Source organism: Ylistrum balloti, unplaced genomic scaffold, assembly GCF_031769215.1.
Source record: "Ylistrum balloti isolate Yb309-2 unplaced genomic scaffold, AGI_CSIRO_Ybal_v1 Utg371132, whole genome shotgun sequence".
Taxonomy (NCBI): Eukaryota; Metazoa; Mollusca; class Bivalvia; order Pectinida; family Pectinidae; genus Ylistrum; species Ylistrum balloti.
This window is the reverse complement of record NW_026782621.1, coordinates 512,368-537,322: the sequence shown is the minus strand read 5'-3', so window position 1 is coordinate 537,322 and position 24,955 is coordinate 512,368. Positions and strand designations below refer to the sequence as shown.

The 24,955-nt window shown below is 33.3% G+C and overlaps 2 protein-coding genes across 5 annotated transcripts; one reads left to right on the top strand and one right to left on the bottom strand.

Moving 5' to 3' along the window:
* Positions 1-5,100: 5,100 nt before the first annotated feature.
* Positions 5,101-9,823, top strand: LOC132560935 (myosin-11-like). Its single transcript, XM_060225638.1, has 4 exons — positions 5,101-5,247; positions 7,395-7,619; positions 8,585-8,735; positions 9,537-9,823. Exons 1-4 carry the CDS (start codon positions 5,101-5,103, stop codon positions 9,821-9,823), a joined length of 810 nt encoding a protein of 269 aa, XP_060081621.1.
* A 2,362-nt stretch (positions 9,824-12,185) lies between these two features.
* LOC132560990 (RNA-binding protein 4.1-like) lies at positions 12,186-24,944 on the bottom strand. 4 transcript variants are annotated; one of them, XM_060225699.1, is made up of 8 exons: positions 24,865-24,938; positions 21,291-22,222; positions 20,908-21,043; positions 20,575-20,658; positions 20,294-20,349; positions 19,668-20,027; positions 17,811-17,846; positions 12,186-14,837 (listed from the first exon to the last, which is right to left on the bottom strand). In XM_060225699.1, exons 3-8 carry the CDS (start codon positions 21,028-21,030, stop codon positions 14,591-14,593), a joined length of 906 nt encoding a protein of 301 aa, XP_060081682.1. In that variant the 5' UTR covers positions 21,031-21,043; positions 21,291-22,222; positions 24,865-24,938; the 3' UTR covers positions 12,186-14,590. The 4 variants fall into 4 exon arrangements, with proteins under 4 accessions (XP_060081682.1, XP_060081683.1, XP_060081684.1 ...); XM_060225700.1 differs by lacking the exon at positions 21,291-22,222 and having other exon boundaries at positions 24,865-24,944; XM_060225702.1 differs by lacking the exons at positions 12,186-14,837; positions 21,291-22,222; positions 24,865-24,938 and adding an exon at positions 17,104-17,411 and having other exon boundaries at positions 20,908-21,279.
* Positions 24,945-24,955: the final 11 nt, after the last annotated feature.

The following is a 24,955-nucleotide window of genomic DNA, read 5'->3' as shown; positions in this document are numbered from 1 at the left end:
ATGTGTTTAACCGGCCAAATAGGTGATTTTTATTATTGTGGTGAACAGGTTTACTTAGGTAAGGTACTACTATTGTAATTTGGAGCTATATTTTCGGAAGTTTTTTTGGCGTATATCATTTGACCCAGTTTAGGTTAATGTCAACATCAATTATACGCAGTTTCGACATAAAGTGAGTTTTCAATAAATATTGCAGGAGAGATGAACTCAATGTCTTATATGTCTTTTTCCCACTTTTTCCCCCTCGCTAAAACGTAGTTTATATTGAAATATAGGCATTTCCACAAGACACAAATCGGTGTTGTTTTATACTTATTTAATGAATGGAAATTAAGAAACAGTGAACTGATTGGTCAGGAGTCTGTATCTATATTTCCTGACCACAGGCAAATACATAATCATTTAGAAATCGAGTACATCTTTCTTCTGCCAAATACAAATGTCGGCGATATCAATGTATCGAATGGTTCTAATGTTTACAGGGCAGTTTATCAGACACACTGTACAGGTAACCACAACTGTCCGACTCCAACTTGTCAACCTATACATTGCTTCTCTGGCAATTAGTAGATATGAATTATTTACACTAAGATAATGTCATTTACACACACGATATGCCATAACGTATTTGTATAATGTAATAAACATACATAAAAATACTGCCCTGCTATCACGTAGTATACTGTGGGTATTTGTTACATGTGAACACTATCATAGCATTGGCGTTTTAGTCTACTCTCCAAAATTATCTAATGTAAAATTGTGTCTCTCCAAAAGTGTTAGCAAAGACGGTGAAGAACTTGAGACCTTATGAATGACAACTTTACCCGAATCTACCTGAAAATAAAGCCGATTAGCATACTGCAACGTTTTTTTTATCTGTGAAAGTTATTTGCGAGCATCCACCCGACGAGGGATGAAAACGAAAACAGCCTTTTAAACTTTTCCATACTAGACAGGCATTACGTACTGATAACGACATTTTCGTTGGGACTTCATATATTGTCTTGCTATCATGTACTGATATTATTCTCCGTTTTCTTTTATGTTGGTCATATTTTGCCATCATTTCATCGAGTTCGAAATTTAAATGTTCTTCTTGTCAAAGACATGACGATATGGCGACATTTTAAATGACCATATAGTGGCCACATCTTATTGTCCATGGACGCCAGTGTCACATTCTTTGATATCATAAGGGTTTCTCGGATAAATCAATATCAGCGTATGGAATATGTATATTTATAAAATATGGAAATTTATTAGTTATTTATGCCTAAAGGCATGGCAGGTTTCTCGAGTTAACTTTATTGTAGATTCAATTTATAAAATACAAACTATAGTCGATTGTTCTTTGTTTGATAATCTTTGTGAATTTCGATTATTTTTGAAAATATGACACTCTTGTTTCGATTCCACTTTCTTAATTAAACAAAAAAACCGCATGTATTTGTGATCGATAGATAATGTCTTTTTCATGCTAAAATTGTTTGTAATAATGCGTATCACGTCTTTGTCTATATGATTTATTATAGAGCTCTTCAGATAATTCTTGTAAGGTATGTGCATAATAAAGTTCATTATATAATTGTGTAAAATTATGCTCTGAACTTTGATAAAATTCGAAGGCGCTTGATATTTACCAGGTGGTTGCACTTCCATATTAATCTCTTAAAAGGTGCGTTATTCGATGTCGTTAATGAATGCAGCAGATTCTAGTTCAGCCAAGACACGATAACAACAAAAGAACACATTTCTTTGAATGTTTGCCTCAGAAAAAGTCAAATAATATTTGTATAATACGTTGATTATACTTGCAAACTGAAAAAACGACCCCAATCTATTATGGTAAATTATGATAAAGAGTATGAAGAGTTCGTCATCAGCTTGGCGTTTAGTAGGGGCGTTACATGTCATAGTCAGTTTCCGGGAGACCGTAACAGTTACACGTGACCCGCGACCTTGTGACGCACGTGACGGCATTGATGAACAGTGTTTACATCCCAAGTTCGGGCTGTACTTGATAAATAACATATTGGTGTATTCATTTGATATCCAAGATTTCTTGTTTCTGCCTGTGCCTTGCGTGTCTCTTTCACCAAAATATTACTTTCGTAATCTAAAATCTTTTTAGCAATATTTATCATGAGATACTTTATCTTAAACAATCTATGTTTAGTATATAAATGACATGTAATTAATCACCACCGTGTCAATACATCTTTTAATTCAGTGCCGTATAAAGCACTAAAAAAGGAAAGTTGATGGATGTTTATTAGATAACTACTTGAACAATTAGTCATAAAATAAATTCGTTTATCACTATTGGTTTGTAAGCGAATTTTCTTTTACACAAGCATTTTATTAAGACCAGTGTAAATAATATAAAGGTGCATATTCAATCATTAATTCTATTATGTAAGGATAATATGCAAGTGCATTAATCACATTTTGCGGTTTTTAATCTATAAGTAAGGCAAACATCTTTTCGATCAGGAATAAGATCAATTATATCCTTCATCACATCATGTAATTGATTGTTTTATCTTTGTTAAATCATTTTAAATTTGAAAAATTAGAAGCGATGTTGACAATTGACATTTTCGAAACAATAAATCAAAGTTCTGTAATGATATCCCAATCACATATATATTTGTACTCATACTTGTCTATAAAGCTGTCAGTAATGACATTGACGACCGTTTTGTTTCTATACAGAAACAATAGCTCCTCTGTATATCTAGGATGTAAACATATAACACCAGGCCCCGCTTATTCAAAGCCCAGTGGTTTGTAAGACTGTTTTCATAGAAATCAAAACAAAGATGAAATAATTCTTTATCGTTTAATTTCCTGCAGATCTATTGGGACATGTGAAATTGATATACATGTACATGTATGTCGAGTGATAATTTTGTATATAACTCTCCTAACGCTCTCGTTTTTTCACTAACCACTGGATAACTTCAACATACTATGGTATCAATACTATTTTTATTTATACACTATATACACCAGTAAATGCATGTACCTATGCTATTTCATTTTAGCAAACCACTAATAATGATGGTCAGAACGACGAATTTTCTAAATAAATGTCAGAAGCGAGCTACCTAAAATTTGTAATAGCTTTGTCCACTGTATCCAACAACGTATGAACAATCATGTATCGCAATTGATATCGAACATTTTACACACAATAAGTAATTAATTTTAGCGGTAGCTTAGTTACTAGTAGAGTGACATAATTAAACAGTAAAAATGCAGAACTTTCTTCTAGCATCTCTACTAATTGCAGTTACTAAACAAATTAAAATATCTTCATGTGGGAATCTTCGTTTCGATGGAGACTCCATTGATGATTAAGCGCAAAGCTTTTTGTCGTACCAATGACAAAATGATTGCATTGTGTTTTTATCTATGACTAAATTTGTAAGGAAAGTGCTATTTACTTGTGTGGTTTTCGCACAGTCCGTCAACCAATTTCATCATGGTTCCTAAAGAGTAACTTGTGTAAACTAGAAACTACAAATCACAAAAGGAAAAAATATCTGACGAAAAAGATCTGACGAAGTCAGACTACCGTAGGGTTAGGGAGTCAATCAAATGTCGATAGTGTTACTAAATTACATCACTACCTAGTGTAATGTTAACGACGGTTGAAGGTCGGTGGTGTTGACAGTCTAACTCCCGAGGCGATGATCTGACACCGCGGAGTGTTCAAGACACACAAGTCTATCCTGTGGTATAAATGTAACTGGAGAAAATATGGTGCAATATATAAACTACCTGTGATGATATATATCAATATATATATATATAAATCCTGTGATTAATAAGTTTTAATCAATATAGTTTAACAATCCTGTAAACATATATTATGATACCTTATATCTACTAAATATTAATCAATCGAATAAATTCTTAGATATGTATATGTCTTGCCGAAATACAATTTGGCAGTTGCCATATTTAATCATGAAATATCCACATCAAGCGTGATTTTGTACTGAAACAAATGACTACATATTGTCACGATTTTGTACGACGATAACCTTCCTGTGATTGTAAAAGATAAATGTAATTTATATGAGACAGATAAGAACAATAGCATAAAGCAACAACTCCTTGTAACGTGATAATGTCTGACATATTTTACCATACATCACTGTCTACCTGCTAGCTAAAGACAACCAAGTTTTACATCAAGAAACCAATTAAAGACGTGAAGTAAATAGCAATTAGCTCAATTAGTATTACTTACGTAGCGGGACTGACGCTATACAAACGAGATTTGTTTATACCTCGGGGTCTTGGTAATGAACCTGCGAGTCCGCTTAAGAGCACGGTGACAAGAAGGGCATGTTACTGTATCATTGATTTATTCAAATTACATGTCAATAACTTTTTTTGTTCCCTAAGGTCATTGTTTATCTTGATAAACACTTCAAAATTAATTAGATACCTAATTTGCAATAGACTATACCATAAAATCGGTATATCTTACATGAAGCTAGACTGGTTCGTTTTTTCTGTCACAATCTATTAAGTGAACACCACTTTAACACTACAGGTACAAGTATTAGGAAGCAATATCACTTACCAAGTCGATATAACAGTATAAATATACACTTGTGTATCTACGTTTATATCTAGCTGCAGGGATCGCTAAGGTTTGTGCGAGTGGTTTACCTTCTCTCCTAATCATTACCTCATAATATCCCTGGTCTTTACCAAGACAGACGGTCAATGATACACTGACAAGGTAAAACATTATTGTAGATCTGGTGAACCCCGGTCAGTGATACATTGAAAAGGTAAGACATTGTTGTAGATCTGGTGAACCCTACTTAGTGATACATGTACCTCTGTTACCCTTTTTAGGGTCAAAACAACAACAGGTTTATTTTTACTAATATATATTGTATAAACAAATGCGGTTTTGCTTCAGGCTTCGGGCATTCAGAGGTGACGGAAGAAGTTTTTATTTTGATTTCATTTATTGATATGTAATACCCACATCGTCAATATAAAACCAGTGTCCTTGTTTAGCATATTCAGTTCAATTTCCAATGCTTACAGATACTGCAACATTAAATAATGGCTACTACGACTAGTACGCCAGTCCGCCGCCGAAGTAGTGACGGATTAATGGATACTGCGGACAACTTGGTGGACAGACTAGACGAACTGGCAGACATACTCACGTCTGTAGAGGATGAGTACGTGAAGGTACGTACTCCACAGGTAAATATCGTTTATATGTATCTATACTTAGTCATAACTAACTTCCAATAAATCATTGCATCATAGTTTAGCTCTAGTTATAGTCATATGTAGTACATGCGTAGAGGGTAATGTTCTGCTATATCTAAAAATAAAATTCCGCGTTAAACGTTCCCGATTATCATTGCCAGTTGTATGCTTCGATATAGAAATTCAAAATATCATTGGTAGGATGTGCACTTTATATAGCAACGACACATATCAATCTAACATCTGTCTCTCCGAATGAACACTATTTGACAACACATCCTCCTAGTATTGCAACCAGCCTTTTTCGACAATAGCAATTTGCATCTAGCTTCGTTAGCATCGGGATTTTCCTTATTTAGGCTATCTTCATTTAATCATTAGATTTATGTTTATATCGCTTGATGGGAATGGGATTTGAACTCCAATACATTGTAAACGAGCTTAAACTTCCGGTGTGTTATCGGTTCCCTAGATAGGTTTTATGTGACCACTAAGATACACATGCTTTCATCAACTACTTTACTTTTCATTGAAACTAAATAAAATTAGTAAGGAAATAATTGTATATTTTTTCTCAATTCATGAAATGTATCACCAAAGACTATTATAGTTACACATATCTTTGGAATTCCAATTTGTCCATTCACTAAAGATCAGTTACCAAAATTAGTGAGCAGGAAATGCGTGTCAATGATTGTACAAAAAACACCACAGAAGTGATTAGCAACTTTCACGATTGGATACATCAAAGCAAAAAAAAAAGAGAGAAAAAACGAAGTAAACTGTAATGTAGAACTGTTTTGTCCTTTTAGTATCCGTTACAATTTTATGTCAACAATTATTGTTTTCATTTTAACTTCAGATCTGATAAATAGTGTTGTTGAATAATTTTTTTTTATGTTTTATCGAAGCTTTATTTCAATATTAATGTTTAACATGAGTTTTACTACACACATGCTGATATTTCTTTCTGTTCTTTTGAATGGTAATGACGTATTCGTGTAACACTTTATCTATTTCGATCTGTGTTGTTTTCTGTGTATCTGATGTGTTTATGCTTATTCTCGTAAGGACTTGTACGTCTGGGACACTGCCTGGGCGTAACAAGACAATAAATACATTATTCAGATAACGTGTGATATTGCTATTCAGATTTTTCCGCGCGGATCAAATTTGGTCTTTTTTGAAATACTAGTCATTTAGTGGAAATTTGATTTCGTGGATAGACTGTCCAATAATATAACATTTTATGTTGTATTTATGTTATATTCAATAGAATATTCATATGTACTTATGGGGCTGCTGCACTTCCCCGTCTAGATTATGACTTTTTCTTTATATAATTTTGAATTTTCCTCGGTAGTCTCCGAGATATCAAAATTTAGGCCCTTGGTATCATTGAATAAGTCCTAGAAGGACGAAAAAGCGGTATGATGCAGTTTGATTCTTTGTTTGACTCTACTGTAACTAACCCTAAATTTCTATTAAAATGTGTTCTTTACGATGGAATTAACGAAGATTAAAAACAAAAACGTCAGTCCTACTTATTTTACTTTTTTTCATTATGCGTCCATAATCTGAATTGTGTTTGATATGACAATCGTCCGAGGTCCATGAAATAAACAATTAAAGACAAGAGTATTACTTATAACTTTTGATCACTGCATGTCACCTTCCAACCTCTTCTTTGTAATCCACCTGTATAAATTAGCACAGTAATGAATAACTATAAATGAGCTGTCTGATGCATCCAAAATACAATAAAGGAAATGATTTATAAATATTCATAGACAAATCTCCAAGTATAATTTTAACATCTACTGTGTTTTCATTTGTGTATAGTAATGCATAATGGTTCAACCTTGAAATTGTCTTGTATATGGCGTGTTTTGATTGCTCAAATGTTCGTGGTTTATGCAAAAACATGAAGTAAATAAGGTGTGTTTTTACGGAAGTTATGAAACAGATTATTTTAATTCTTTTCTTATTTGATTTCATCATCGATGATCCTGAAAATTAGAAACCTTCGAAAATAACAAATTTTACGGTATCTAATTCAAGTGTAAAGATTAAAAATCATGTTTGTTTACAAAGCCGTCAGCCTTATCAGAAATGGTTCTGATATTGTTCTTTATCAGATGGAAGACGATGAATTCGACAGACGACAAATCAACAAAACTCCTCCAAATCCTTATGCCAGACCAAACAATAGCTTCAAGCGTCTAAAAGAAGGACTAGAGTCAGCACGTGCCCTCATCGCGTGCTTGAAGCGGGAAAAATGGCGTTTGAGCAGACGTAAACAAAGTGTAGAATTGAGGATGGGAGAACTGGAAGATTATAAATCTCATCTGAAACAAGACATGGTAAACATTAGTTAGTGGGAAAGTTGTCATAATCCTTCGTCGTTGGTAGGGGTAAGACATATAGCAAATATTTTCGATTTTCATTGTGATCTCAGCAGGAAATATTCTGTTTCCTTTTTGTGAAATGAATTTCGATGGGCTCGCTACTCGTTGTCAATATTGTTGTAATAAATTCATATTGAAAACATCATCACTTCCATTGCCCTTAACTGACATGGCGGATATCTTTGATGAAAATGAAATCGTATACCCCCTAAATTCATGGTCTCTTTCTACAGAATAGACTAGGTTACTTAACAGGCAATGGATATATTTGTGTGACGTATCGATGATTACAGCATCACCGTGGTGAATGTATAGTCATCGGAATGCCATATATATAGAGAATACATGGTCAATGTCTTAAAATATAAGCTGTATTTTGGCGAGGGTGAAAAAAAGACCAAGGTGGCGAGCCTCTGGCCAGCCACTTTTGTCTTTCTGTCTCAGTAGAATACAGTTCCAAACTTCAACGAATATGACATCGATTTTATGAATTTTATGAAATAAACTTGTCCATTACAACATACAAAGTCACTTATTTCAAAAGCTATTTATATTGTTAAACGTAATTTCAGTAAATTCAGGAATTAATTCCGTCGAATTCCGGCACGTACTAAAGTACAACTATTTTCCGTCACTGCCGAATACAGCAAATGGATATGTGACAATGGCCCTGCGAGTTGCAGGATAACAACCTCTTCCTAGTGATGAAAGGTCTACGATTCTATAAATTCTTACAGAACATTTCATAGCATTGCATTATCTCTTTGTACTTTTTAAGAGTCTGCGTGTAATTTTACATTTACTCAATTTATACCTTTAATTCTATAGAAATTGCTATTGTTTTAGTATTATTGATATTTCAAAATCCTACGACAAGTAATTTGACTCTTTATTGTTATCGTAATTATTTGTAATTTCAGTCTTCTTTAAATGAAACCGTGGACATATTGAGCATGCGCGTGGTCGACTTGGAGAACGATCTGTGTGAAGCCCAAGAACGTCAAGAAAGTCTCGAATATGAGAACGAACAGTTGTCTGCAAGACTGAATGTTGCTGAATTTAACTGTAGAGGTATGTGTGGTTATTACATAGAAAACATAGAAACTTTGGAAATGCGAAAATTGATATGCAGCACTATTTTAATGCTTGGGATATCTCTGTTTCTGTTGTCTTCGTCTTAGCTGAGCTTTCTATCATCATATTTCCATGAGGAACACAGATTAGCGAATATTTGTTGTTACCGTTAGAGATGTAAAATCCAAGACGAATCAATCGTCATGATCTTCCATATACACAGTCAGCACCAACAAAATATTGCATGGTTTATCAAGTAGTCCGAATTATGACGAAGACTTTTTATATCGATTTCGAATTGATTTCAGACCAACATAAAAGGTCGATAAGACGCGAGACTAATTCGGACTCGGTTACCTTGGAGCATATATATATATATATATATATGTATGTATAAGTCTGAAGGGAGTTTTTGTAAAGTTGAAATACGATTTAATCATTTTATATCAGTAATCTATATAAATGTCCTTAATTCTTACCAAATATCAACATTGGCTATCAAAATCAAATATCAATTTTGATTATCAGTATCAAATATCAATAGTCCTAGGACTATTTCCATATTATCTCCAGTATAAATCGGTATGGAAGGTCATGTGATAATATCAATCAAATCTTCGTGCATAAAATAATATTATGAACATTACCGTAATAGAACACAGCACATAGTCTAGCGTTATACCTAAACTAACAAAGTTCGCGAAAACAGATGCGAAATAAAATTATGCTTCTTATATCAATGAGATGGTAATGTTTAAACCAAGATTGTACATTGTATGTTGATTTTATTTGAAACAGACTTCGAATCCCACAAGAATGATCTTCAGGAGGAACTAGAAAACGTACGAATGCTGAGGAGTGACTCTTGTTTGCGGCAGGAGAACGAAGAGATTCGATCTGAGATGGAAATTCTTCAGGAAGAGAACCATCGACTCAAAGAAATGATCCGACTACTTGAAGAGGAGGCAAAACCCCAGAGCCAAGATGGCGGCACCTTCATGGGACCAACAGAGAAAACACCCGAACAGAAAGAGATTACAAAAGAAATGGAACAGCTAAATATCGACACCGCCACCCTAGTTTAGCTTCAAGTAGAACAGCTTCACAGTGTATTGTCAGTACAACTGACATTATGAATTCAAAGATAGCGAATTGGGTTTTCTGGGAGGGTCCCATATATATCTGCCAGGGTTTGATCGAGAGGTGGAGGACTGTTAGGCTCAGCTACAATCCTGTTATGATATGGTATTCAAGAGATGTTGGGAATTGTCGGGCATGAAACAATGAGTGTTTGCCCATAATGAAAGGAACATCTTTTACTGTAATATTCTGCGACACATTACGAATGTATTGATGTTAAAAAGCCACTGCGAGTTCAATTGCAATTAAGCATCATTGTTCACGTCGTATTTCATAAAGTAATGCTTAATATTAAAGATGTTGAATTATTTTCCTATCGATGTCAACTTATTGTTAGCAATTGTCTCATTACTGTAAAGAAAGGTATTGTACACACACACACCCTCCAAACGACCAAAACCAATTCCGGATGGTCTACGATCATCGCTGTTTTAACATGTGACACTAACAACTGGCCTTCATTTGAAGATCTCTATGTTAATGCCAAATTATATCGGGTGTCCATTTTTCTGTTTTTGTATTGTGTTTGTTCTGATGAAATAAAAAAAAATATTCACATTCGTAGAAAAATGTTTTCGTGCTCTTCTACCTCCGAAATACTTTAAACGATACTTTTATGAATGGCATGTAGCTTTTTCAGCATAGAATGAAAGTTATAAGTTGGTGTGATGCGTTTTTCTTTCTTTGATATGTATTTTGGTGAGATCTTATGTCTTTCTTTCCCCTTTGAGAATGTTGTTTTGAATGTAAGTGCATTTTAAAGGCATTTTTCGCAAAATGATGATGACGAACACTATGAAATATCACATATTATTAACAATATTGAAAAAAGATCATGTTTTTAGAGTGAAAAAGCTCTAAAATACACCAAGAATACTACCGAAGTTCAGCAACACGCCATGGGAAAACGAGCACACTGACCTATCGTTTTCTTTTCATTTTCGATATTTCTATATTCTTCCCTTTAAAATGAGATATGGCTTTCAAAATGTTAGTAATCAGAAAATTTGGACTTTTCAAAATAGTATATCCTTATTCAAAAGAAAAAAGGGATTTTAAGCCTATGAAAGCCAAGAAATGGTGTCACATATTTGTTTTCAAACCCCATCAGCTGAAATCAATATGTCGCTCCTGCAATGCATATCATTGGCAGACAAGACATTGGGTAGGCTATAGTTTATGCCGTCAGACATATAAGTTTACATAGCAGTCAGTCAAAGTAAAGTGCGTTGGGACTAGTACCATTGGTACTACGGTTACTTTATGATATGGAATTTGCCTGTCTGAAGCACACATAGGCCTATTGGTCTACCACGCCGCGGCAAGTAACGCAATTTACAAGGTCAGTCAGTTAATCAGTAGGCGAACTTTGAGCATGTGACAACAATACAACGCGACTAAACATACATCAAGGTAGAATCAGTAAATAAAGGGAAATAACTCTGGTTGATCTTAATGGTATTTTTTTCCCTTGCATAATAGCCTGTAAGTATTCTACTAATTGAACACGAGATCACAGAGGGATCTTGGCAACGAGCATTTTTACTATTTTAATTGTCTCTTAGCATGGAAAAATAAAGGCCTGCACAATTTGAATCAGACCCATATTATACTGTGATAAACTATATCCACTGTAAGATAAGGCCTAACCCGAGTTCATAAATGAATGTGAAATCTCAGAAATTTACTTCACATGAAATGGCCATGTAGTTTCCCCGCCCCCCCCCCCCCCCCCTTTCAGCCCTTATCTCAAGAAGAGGCCTATGAAATTAAAAACCAGTTTGGCACTGAACTTAACATTGTTTATCGGACAGCTGACCCATTTTCTGTTGTGTACATAATTATAAGACATACACAATTAATTTTAAGGCTTTGATAAATGACAAAAGTGGCAACAGGTTAGGGTCAAGTCTCCATTTCTGCAGTTTAGACCAATCTATTATTTTTCTGTACTTTTTCAACCATATACCAAAGAATAGGTACCTGCAAATATTAAAACATAGGAATCTACAAAAAACAGTCCCAAATAAAGACCACAGAAGAAAATGCATCTTACGAATTAAAATTGGGGTTGGTATACATGACCATTAGTGTATATTTGGCTTTTTGGAAATTCCCAAAGATTCCAATCTGTTTCATGTAATGCTTCAAAATCTGGTGTGTCAAATTTTGGTCAGAAGAAATTCAATGAAAGTTTAAAACATATTTAACATAACAGATTCCCATGCCCATAATACTGCTTTATACAACTTTCTTGACTAGCGACCCGAACATAAATAATACTAATGAGTAAAGATCAAAACAAAGCAATTTTACAAAACATTTATTTTACATAGTACTCACATGATTTTGAACTGATGAAAGCGATAAAATACCAGACAAAAATGTATGAAATGGTATACCTTATGACTGGTTATTTTGGCAGATTGTGTCAATGTTTGTATGACAATGAGCACACAATTATAAATATTCATAATAGTTATTGTCCGGACCAATGTTACAACATCGTTACAACATTGTGATATTTACAACCTACAAAAACAACCTGAAATAAGGTACATGTACTTGAAATACTGATTACTCCTCTCAACCCCTGTCTCAATACTTAAGGTGTATCTTCATCCCTTACTGCCACATTCCAATGCCCTAAAATCACAAATACTTGACTACATCTGAATGTGTGGATCAAAGCACCTGGAGTCCATAAGATGATAAATAGACATCAAATATTGTTTCACTTTCCTCTGGAAATACTGACTATTTTATGTTATGTAGCATATGAAACAATTTTCTGATCCAGAAGAGTAAACCGAAGATACCCACCACTCTTTCAAAGATTGGAAGAACTCAAAAATGTGTACATAATTGTAACAACATGGAAATTCTTACATCAAACATTTTTCATATTACAACACACAAATCACTTGGGAAATAAACAATACAACAGCAGCTATGCATATAAATACAAAACAGCAATACATCTAGTACAGCAATGTCTAAAGCATGTTTGAAAATAAATGTAAATGTTCCACAATATTATATTACATGAGAACAGATCAACAACCTCCTTTTTAGAAAAATTGGTGGTAACATTTATCATTGAAACAATGGCTTCCTCATGTTGATAATGATCCAGAGCAACTCCATGAAAAAAAGGAGTTAAAACATGTCCAATTCCTTGATAGCCACCAACACTTCGGACTTTGTAAGGTATTAAATGTCATGTTAATTTTGCTTTTCTGTATGTTTTTCACTTTTCAAAACTGCCACAAAATATATCTATGGTACCTTTAGTATGTATGTCTTGTTAAGAGGTAATTTGTAAAAAGACATATAATACAGAGTATTGTGCATCTTGGCACTGGGTAATGCCATAGGATTACCAAATAATGCCAGTTTTTGATATATGTGTATCTGACATCAAATTTCTTTCAGCAAACACAACAGCAATTTCGGTAAAATTTCATTTGGTTGTCCAAGCAGAAAATAGCCAGATATATAGCTTCAAAGTAAGCCAATCAAATCAATAAAGGTATATCATGAAAGTAAAAGCCTTGGATTTGGTACAGCAGTGCTAAAGAATCACAAAGTGAATTAGTTTAACTAGTTATGTGATCATCCAAATATTCTAGAGTTTCACTTGCTTCACTGACATTTTGGAGATTCTGCAGTGAGCTGATAACCAATTAAAATCAAGATGACCCAAAGGTCATAATTGTCAAACTCATTACTTACTCTAAAAGAGATACACGTAACACAACTAAATAAATATTACACTGAATTCTGCTGGGACAACCATTCAAGTACACACATCTTGTAAAACCTTTTGTTCGAACGTATGAAATTCACAAACACACACACTTACATATCTTTCAATATTAATCTCTCCAGGTCCGTGATAATGTGCTGATGTTTAAAATGGAGACATGCACTACTGTAATCCTCACTCAAAGGAAAAATGACATGATGAACAACTCAACTAAACCTACACACAAATTAGACATTACTGCTGTAAGTTTTACCTAACATTTGTGTTGAAGGCATAGCCAAATATCAAAGGGAAAACAGAACTTGTAAATGATATTTTAATACTGAATTCATTCCTACATTTAGATTACAGGATGATATTCACCGAAGCCTTTCTAATAAGCAACCAAATAATTGAATCAGAGGATGGTACATACATATAAGACAGATGAGTTATTACAAAGTCACTTGACACACACAAAATTAATATTTAAGAGCTACATATGCATACAAGAAACAAATCTGTTCTGACACAAAATTTCAATATCATTTGGTCACTGGAAACCAAACTGAACTTCTGACCTGAATTTCAATTTCTACCAATCTATTAACAGGTCTTACTGGCCAGATGTAAACAACAATCAGTGACAATTTTGTTTCTGGTAAAAACAATTCTCTTAAAAGTTAGACACACTATATTGTATTAAATTATCATATGTAAAATGTATATACTATTTATATATTAAAAGTGTTTGCTCCCCATCAGATTTTTCTTATTTCTGAACTCCCAACAATTTGTCAACGCCAAAGTCATTTTAACAGCAGATGACGTTATCCACATCAAGCGAGTAAAATCCTGAAATTTTTCCTCCATCAAATTTGTTTAAAACTAAAACATAATCAACTGGTGGGATAAAAAGTTAGTGCATGCCCTGACAAGTGAATGCTGCTTAATGTGAGGACAATCAGAAAAAGATAGGTTCTGTTTGAAGGAAACTCTGGTCATCATCTTTCTGCTGGCCAGGTTTTGCTGGTGCTTTTGGGTATCCTGGTCGTGCTGGTGGAGTTTTGTAAAATCGATCATAATAACTTTGTGCAGATGTGGAAGAAGGTTCATGTCCATTTCCATAATCAGCTGGGTAACCATTGTAGTAATCGCTGCTCCTTGGGGGAAGAGAAGGAGGGGCCTCTGCACGCTCTTCTGGGGCATATCTGTTAAAAGAGTCCATACTTCTTAAATGACGGACAGCGAAATATACCTACAGCAACTGCATCTAACATGCAATGTTTTTATAGTATCATACTGTAATAAAACTTTCAATCAAAAAAATCTTAATACAATCAATTTCAATTGTTTAATCCCCTGCATTAACTTCATGATTTTTCCCCCAATTTCTTTTATCTCTTTAGTCCTTTTTGAGCTAGTAATCAAAAAATATAAATATGCATGTAACTTGTTAAGGATATAACCTGTTAATCCTATTATCTACAAGTGTAATAAACAATAAAGCATTATGCTTCAAATGGTTGTCATGAATTGTATAATTGTGGTGATTATGTTCCGTTTATAATAAGACAAAATTCTTATTCCTGACTCAAATTGATCACCTGATGCTAAAAATTCTGAATAGATAATTAGGTTGACTCCCAATGAAGTTTTGTAGGTAAGTTGATGCATGATGAAGGTAGAGAAAGGGGGGGTCTTGTTTTCTATCTATACATGTGTTCATCTATCCATGAATAGTTTACAGTAGTTATTCTTGTGATATCTGTAAGCTTTTGCTGTTGCATAATTATTCTGGATACTTTTGAAAAGCAAAGAACACATATAAAAAGCTCACCTTTAGATGCTGAAAAGTTGGCAAAATGATATATATCCTATCTAAATTTTTGATGTATGAACAAGTTGAAAAGGAAGTAAAGAGTTCTAATTACTATACAATTGACTGGTTTGAAACAATGAGAGGAGAAACTGATTGAAAACATAAAAGAAAACATAAATGACAATCCAAATCTTTGCACCTAAAATGAAATTATTTTTTTTATTTCTAGTAACTTGTGAAAAGTATATTGTTAGTTATGAGGCCTTATGAATCGTGAGGTTGGTACATAAGTACTTGTATGTGTGAATTAACTGCTGTATATATATTGCTATCAGCTAGATGATGATAATATAATGATGATAGTAATTGCACACAAATTTTCAATCTGGTTTTAAGAAAAATCTGTTTAATGTATAATACTATACACCTTTGATTAAGTCATGAAAAGGATACCAGATTCCACACACCTCCACTTACATTACATGCCATTCATATTCTCTATTCCCACATGATTTTCAAAAACCCCATGCAAATTTGTTTTCTTATTGTTAAAAAAATGAGTGTAATTTCTATTTTATCCATAAAAAAGCAATAAAGATCATTCGAAATTCTTATAAACATCTTCTGTTGATTGCTATGTCATAATGTATTTAGTTAGAAGTTATGACAACTGGAATATTGACAAAATATATCTCTTCAGTGTTGTATAGAACGTATGAATTTTTTTCATTAATTTCAAAGAATATTTAAACATTTATCAACATTCATCTGTCAAAATTAGAGGAAGATGTGCACACAATTAGCATCAAAGATTAAAAAAAAAAAGAAAAGAAAAGCACACACACACAAAGAACTACATCATTATATTAATTACTATTGTCCTTTATGTCTTGTATAGAAACATGAATTGATAAGTGTCTTCAAAAAGCTAGAAAGCATGCAACCATTGCCCCAATTTTTTCTAGTTTTGCAACCTTAGTAAAGCAGATGGTTGTGAAATGGTTGTTCAACATAAGTTTTTCTATAAGAATATTTCAAATACTTATGATGCAAAACGTCTTTTCATGAAGATTAATATTGTCTTTTTATATAAAACCAACATTTCAATAAAATGCACCCTGTCACCAAAACTACTCTAGCAGTGCAATGTGCAACATATAACAATGATTTCAACTGAACCTGTATAAGCATTTAGGTCTGGTGCATCACATCCTTGATACTCCAGTGATTATAATCACTTTCTCTTTCTGTACCCCTTGAACATGTCATAACAAAATTGAAGGCACAAGTGAAGTAGTTTGATTGGTTCCAGGAGAAAAAAAACTGACAAATCACAGATTGATACGCTCCTTTTGAATGTAACAAAGGAGCAACACCCAACTTCAAAGCCATTACAATAAACTGTGTGCTACCTCAAGATTTGACTGATGTTCATCAAAGAATCAAGCTGGTCTTTTCATCTTGTCCACAAGGTTGCACACAGTACATTCAATTTTGTCATGACCTGTTCCTGGGGTGCAAAAAAGCAAATGTTATCCTAACCTCTGGAGTATAGAGGATGGATGCACCAACATAAACAGCTGAATGGAATCAATATTTTTCATGAAACTCAAGTATTTAAATTATTAAACAACACAAAATACTGGTATGTTTGATAGTATTTGGTTTTACCATTGCCTAAATGTACATAACATGGAGATATGCTTTTTTGATTCATTTTAATCAAAGAAATTTATCATTACACATAACAATCCACTGACCTTTTTCTTTTACTGTTGTACTGTTTTAGTGTAAGTTTATTCTCAGAAGAATCTTTTTTTTTATTTTATTTTAGATTGGGTACACAAGATTTTAATGAAAGCTGTAAACAAAGGGAAGATTCTGGTTATTGTCAGACACCATGATAATGGGCATTAAAAATTCTCACCTGGCCTCAAGGTAATATGTGTCATCATACCGGTACCTAAATGGAAACATCACTCAATTTTAAAACATCACTATTCAAACCTTCTACAATGCCCAGTTCCTTTATATCAACGGCTCTGTATCCTTTTAGACCCAGTCACTATACAATGAGTTCAGTAAATTTCCTTGTACTTTGATGAACCATTTAACCACTTTATTTCACATCCACTACTTAACTCCTAATTTGCAAAAGCAATTAAACAGCTGCAAATAGTAAAAATAAAAACTGTGCACTAAAGATAACTGACTTCTACTGAGATTTGCTGTTTTAGAAAGCAGTAATGCTAATCTATGGAACTGTTCAGATCAAAATTCATGGAAATTTACCTTTTTGGTTAATTTTCAATAGTTACAGGTGAAGAAAAAAATGTCAATAATTACAATATGCATGTCTCACCTCGCCTCTGGGTAATACGGGTCATCTTGTGGGTACCTGTTTGAAGAATATAGCTTAATTCACACACAAGTTATTGATTTCAAAAACATTTCAATTTTGCAATGCTTTACAGATTAGCAAAGTTTAATTTTCTAAGCCTTTTTCGAAGACCTAATTTGTTTTCATTACTTTAAACAATAGACTAACACATGATTTACATTTACATCTATATGTGAACAGAATCTCTTTTTAACTTCTTTTGATTTAGTATGAAGAACTCTTCTTGGAGAGGAAAAACCAAGGTGAAATCTCTTTGCTGGTCTAAAAGGTTCAATGCTGTTCAGAATAAAATACCCTGTATTACATTTGATTCTGTATGCATATTATGGAAGCCTAGCAACCGATCCAGTGAAATATTTTCACACTAAAATTGAGGCGATCTTAGATTTTTCATCCATCCTCATGCAAAAGATTTCAGAGTAACTTGAAATGATAATTCACAAATTCACTATGGCACCAGTTTATCGAAGAGAAAGGTGAATTACACATGAACATGTGGAAACTATTTCTAACAAATTGTCTCAATGATCATGTATTCTTACAATAAGGTAAAGCTAGTCACAATAAAAATAGAGAATTAATTATTGTTTTAGTGAAAAAAAACTTCTCCTAAACCTCACGCTGTAATGTTGTAATTCAAATAATAATTCGGGTAAACTACTGAAACAAGAATCCAGCCACATGAGCAAGTCAAAGTGTTACAGACTCCTCACTTAAGTCGGGGTATAAAATCAAATAATAACAAAATTCTTCCATAATTGAAAAGGTGAGTGATTTTTGCATCTTTTCAAATTTGACAACTGATGAGATTTTGTGCAGTCAAAATAGCAAGATTTCTTTTGACATGACAACACTTAAAACGAGTGTAAATAAAATTTATCTAATTGTAATCCAACAGCTTTATTTACATTCCTAGTCAATAGATGGATATTTTTTGTCTTTATCCGATGGAAACTATTTACTTTCCACTTTTACGCTCTGGATAATACACCAAACTATTATTCCATCTTTTACCTTTTTCTTTCCACTTTCATCTTAAAATTGTTATTATCTCACAATTGAAAATCTTACGAAATCATCTTACATCTTTCAAGACATTAGTGATACAAATTGTCTAGACAATTGAAAATCCTATGAAATCGTCTTGTACCTGACTTTGCTTATAAAAATATCTATTTATGACGATATATTAAGAATAATTTTATCCATTAGTTTTTTACATTATCGTAATACATTTATATTTATGTTATGTACAGATGTAATGTTTTGCTCCCTACTCACTCTTATTTTTACACAATTTCAAATGAAATTAATATGCATGAAAATTTTTTCACAGGATATTGAACTTGGACATTAAAAATTACACAATTTATATTATGTAAAATAAGTTTTCAGGAAAAATCAATTACCTTTCGGAGTACATTAGTCTCTTAATAGTACACTTATATGGTCTGTTATTAAGATTTTGGGTGAAAAGCAACAAAGTTGAAAAACTCAAAAACACAACATAAAATAAGGGTCAAACACTTTGAAACTTGGCTACATCAACATTGCATGAGAACTATACACACAAGTGGGATTCATATACATAACGCAGCATGCAAGTTCAAAGTCTCATATATACATAGATACTTCATATTATGAAACAATATTTAATGAAGTTTCCATGTAATATTCAAATGAATTACACCTTAATACAAATCTCATTTCTGCCTTGTCCAAGTTGTTTTTCCCTTTAAACAAGAAAGGCTCGAATGAAATATGAACGTAATATTGTCCAACAAACTTGAAAATCAAGTAAGTTGTTACTGTGTTTACCTGGGTCTACTATAATAATCTGGTGGTGGCCTCCTGTAGGGATCAGCTGGTGGGGCTCTTGGTCGCTCATACGGCCTGTCATAGGGGTCAGGGGGTGGTGGTCTTCTGTCATAAGGGTGATATCTATCCCTCAGGTAACGGTCCTCTGGAGGAGGAGGGGGACGTCTATCATCTGATCGTGGTCGATCTGCATAGGGCCTATCATAATAATCATATGGTGCTGGTCTTCTGTAGTATGGGTCATATTCTGGAGGGGGTAGGGGACGACTGTCACTGGAGTATCGGTCTGATCCTCTACCACGACCACCTCCTCCTCGTCCTCTCATAGGCCCACCACTACCACCACCACGTCCTCTTCCACTACAAATCATTAAGTGTAGATCAAGTTAATCAAATGATCAGGAAACAAACTATTTTTTACAAACCTAAATTTTCAGATGATAAACAGTTTTTCTAGATAAACAAAATCTGAAACAATGGTCAGTATATCTATTTTGACTGGTTATGAAATTTTACTGAAGATTTTGTGTTTATCAATCATGACACTTGTGATGTCAGTTTTTGTGTTGATCGAACAAAATTCAACGGTCAAGTGTGTATTATTAATCCAAAGCAAGAAATCTTACCGTCCTCGTTCACCTCCAAATCCTCCTCGTCCTCCTTTAGATGTGCCGGTGGATAACTGTTGTAAAATGAATGATATTTTATAAGTAGAAAAAATTCATCAAGACCATGTTATTTGTACCTTAAAATCTGTAAAACACTAAGGACAGTTTAAAAACAGAAATATCAAAAATAAATAGATTTCCCTGTAAATGTTGTCATAAAAACTCAGGAAATGTAATAAAACAAGTGACAAGATACTGAATACATTATTCTGAAAGGTATATTATCTGGTTGTACACACCTCCACACGTATACGGTTTCCCTTGACTGTTGTTCCATCAAGTTCTGTTATTGCCATGCGAGCTTCCTGCTCGTTGGCCATGTGCTGAAAACAATTAAAAAATGTATTACTACTGTCCAATAAACATAGCAACCAACTTCTTGCACCACATTTCATTGAATTCTTATACATTTGTAGGAACTTCAACACAAATCAGTTAAGTCTTCACTTTTCAATTGGTTTGCTTGATCAGTTGAGTTGTAACATGCATGGACAATATATGAAATTCCTTCTAACACTTATTTTCACTTTATGTGCAGGCAAGATAACTGTAAAATCAACAAGTTTACTCACTACAAATCCATAGTTCTTTAGAACGTCACATTCACTCACTGAACCGTATTTCTCAAACAGAACACGGATGTCAAATGCCTCAGTGTTTCCACTCAAGTTACCAATGAATATTTTTTGGGGCATCTTTTATTCCCATCTGGAAGAAAGGGAAATCATTGATATAAACAATGTAAAAAACATTTTATAAGCTTGTTGTTCAGTGTTTTATGTACTTATGTTCTGAAATTCTCAGTCCCCTAAAATTTGCAACAAGATCAATATATTTTTTTGCTTTAAACCTAAATACTTTCAAATATAGTTCTACAGAACACATTCTTGGTTTATTTATCCATGTAAAAAGCTGGTATAAATCCCTAACTGAATATAAATAGAGAAATACTTACCATTTGTTGTCAATAGCAACTATAATTTTACTGGATTAGATATGTCTTAAGCCATGACAGAAATATATGACTTTCAGTCCAAACCAACAAAGACATGGTCTATAGCTTTTGCAAGGACAAAGTTGGCAGCAATCAATGCTCTAAGCATGTGGATAGTGCACAGTAATTGCTGTTCCAAAATGGAATATGTGACCACTCATACATATTCCTCATGAAATATTTTAATTCAAGTATCTTATTCTTCTAATTAGAAGAAATTAACACTTATGTACCTATTGTAATGCATCAATTAACTTTCCCAAAAACCCTTCCAGTATCTGAGTAGTTCCTTGTTCATTTCAGTTCAAATCATGTGCATTTTTTACATATAATTCATCAGTTTATATGCAGTAATGCATGTGGTTGTGTGCAACAAAAACAACAACATTGCACAAATGCATCGACAACGTATTTTCATCTATATTGAATGGTAAGGTTCCAAAAACAAGTTATCTTTATCAGATGATAAAAATTTCTATAGTTTATCTTTTTGTTTTTTTCCATTTTTGCAAAAATTGCCAATGAATCATACGCATTCGGCTTAATATTCGTGTGTTACGAGAAATTGGTGCAAAACCAGATATGCAGTGCTACATGAATTTACAAACATTAAATTGTTTTCAATGGCAAAGAAACCCACTTAGAAATACATATGACATTTATTTTGTTTGTTTGTTTGTTTTTTAAATCAGTATTATCAATACTGAATCGAAACAAAAAGCGCTTTTCATTTTGAAGACTTTTCATTGTTTATAATCTTCATTTCATAAAACAATTATGACACTTTAACGAAATTAAATGTCCCATAAAATATCATGTTTTATTAAGTTCTCCAGCTGTCTGCAAAGTGTTCCTCTCCATTTCACTGCAGAATTCATCATCATCAATACATCCTGGAAAAGAAAGAAAAACCAACAATGAACAGTTTGAAATTAAACAAAGGTTACAAGTTGGTTTTTTTTTTCAATCATTCTATTCCATCAAATAAGAGGAAGTTATGTTTTCTTCAGAAATATTAAGGAAAAACACTTCTTATATAGTTTTATGAAAACAGCAACATATGTTTTAAGATATACGAAACATTTTGATCTTATGAAAATATACTTATCAATTTTAATATTATTTTCATACGAATGATTACATGTACCTTCAACACTAAAACTAACAATTATTTATCATAAATAAAGAAAAACAAAAAAATATGGTAGAGTCTTAATAATGTGGCACTTTGCTTGGAAACGGGAGGTACTCCTGAACTAAAACTGTGATGTTTAACGGTATTTCACCGAGGACACAGCTTAATGCAAATGTGAAACAACGGCAAACGGCTTTCACATCGACGAGAGAAGAGTTGCGACAAGAACTTCGGTTCAACAATGACACTGATATTTGTAGTCATACATAACTTTCGGCATGATATTTCAGAGTAGTAGTAGTTTTTGTGATTCGGTTGCCTGGACAGTACATTGTATGTAAGGAAATCACGTTTACTTTAACTCATTACTAACTGGTCTTGTCGACAAGCGCGAAACTTGCAAATACTTAAATGTTATTTATTACTTTTGATTTCTGTCGTCAACTTTTGTCGAATAGAAGCCATCCTTAAAAGACTTACCTCTGTTTGGTTCTATCGGTCACACGAGTCCAGGCGAAATGTACGCTTTATTGCAACACCTTTAGCATTTGTATAAACCAAGGAAAGAAGAAAGGATTTGTGATCGGATTTCACATATTCAATCATATAAATACAGCTTTGATGAGGCTTTCGATTCAAATGGATCAAAGCTTTATCGGAGGTAAACAGAACGGCAAAAATTAACATTAACTACTACAATTCAACAATATATGTTGATACTCAAGGGGCATTAAAGTTCGGGTGCAAACATGTTTCAAAACAGTAATAATATCACTCAATTCAACTAGATTTTCATACCTAAGGGAACTAACCATGAAGGAAGTTAGAAATATTTTGAAGTAAATAGTAAATATAACTTGCAAAAGACAAGTTACACTGATATCAGGGATACAATTGGTCTTTAAAATGTATTCAAATCAGTATTACCTGTATACATATAATATACAAGTATTTGCTTAAAGCAAGACAGTTTTTTAAAGTTTAAATAATTACTGAAGCCAGAGACTGTTATAATTAGCACTGCATATAAAAATGAAAGCATAGTGAAATCTGATGTCTAGGTCCCATTTTCATATGAGGTAAAAAGTATTCTTGGCAAGTGAAAGTACAATTCTGCCAAATTGATTAATCTTATCTGTTGTCAATCATGGCTCTTTGCCAGATCACAACAGCATCTTGATATAAGCAATAATGGTGTTTTGATGCATACCAAAACCAAACAGGGAGATCAATTTACATATTTAGCATGATTCCAAGTTTAATTATCTTCAAACTGAAATATATGATCTCTTATATCTGAGAAAAAGACAAGAGTATCTTCCCAAATTTAAAGAAGTTTGAATAATTGAACTAATTTATATAGGCACAGACTGCTGTAAAATTCAGGTATAAGGTCACTGCAAATATGTACAGAAGTGTGGGGAAAGATTGACTTACACAGGCCAAAGACAGAGAAGCCTAGCTAGTATTTGTAAAATGCAGTCGGATCTTGCTGGTAACCAAAAGAAATTGCTCTGACATATTTAAAGTAGACATAACAGTCTTTAACTTCATTAAAAGAAAAAAATAATGAATTTCTGGACCAGCCTTGTTATACATAAGTAGACAATTATTCATAAAATGGTATACTGTCTTAGTCAACGAGACCAACTTGGGATTAACCTCTCACAAACTTTCGGGTACATATTACTATTGATACTGAGATATTTGTGTGATCTGGCGGAGAACTCGACTTGTGTAACTAAGTAAACATGTTACACTGAAAAACATAATTCACAGTCAATCTTTACTTTCTCATTAATCAGAAAATAAGTGTGACTTCTGTGAAGACGACAAATGCATGCTATTTCTAAAACATCGTTTTTCTTCTCTTGTCTTGATTTCACGCCACTGAAAATAAATTGGAATTTGTTTAAAATTTTATACATATGAAAATGCAATCCTTTAGCATTAAGCCACTTGGAAAAGATATGATTAGTTTGTGATTTCAAAAAGTCCTTGAACATCATCAAGCAGGATACTACTTTTCGCCATAAAGCGTGCGAACGCGCGTTTTCGGGCGAATTCGAATTCCTGATCGATCCCTGATCCGGCAACATCGGAAGAAGGCATTTGGTGGCTGTAAGGATTCATGAAAACACTGATACGAGGTCAGTCATGTAACATACAAAAGGACGGTCAGTACCTACATTCCATTTATAATACCACGGCTACACATAATGCCAAAGAAAAATGCATTGTCTTTTTCTTTTCGCCGGCGTCGGCAGAACGGCATTGTATCTCAATTCGAAATTGGAAAATAGTCCAAGTTAAGTGTTCGATAAACCTCGAGGTTATTAAAAAACGGTCTAAAGCATTATAGATTAGTTTGGAATGGGTTTTTTAATTTCATATACAGACCTGATGAAGTGACTTTCGCTGAAAAATATCGTTAATCAGAGATGTTTCACAAAACGTGCTTCCAAGATGGCGGAGATTTGTGGAAGTGACG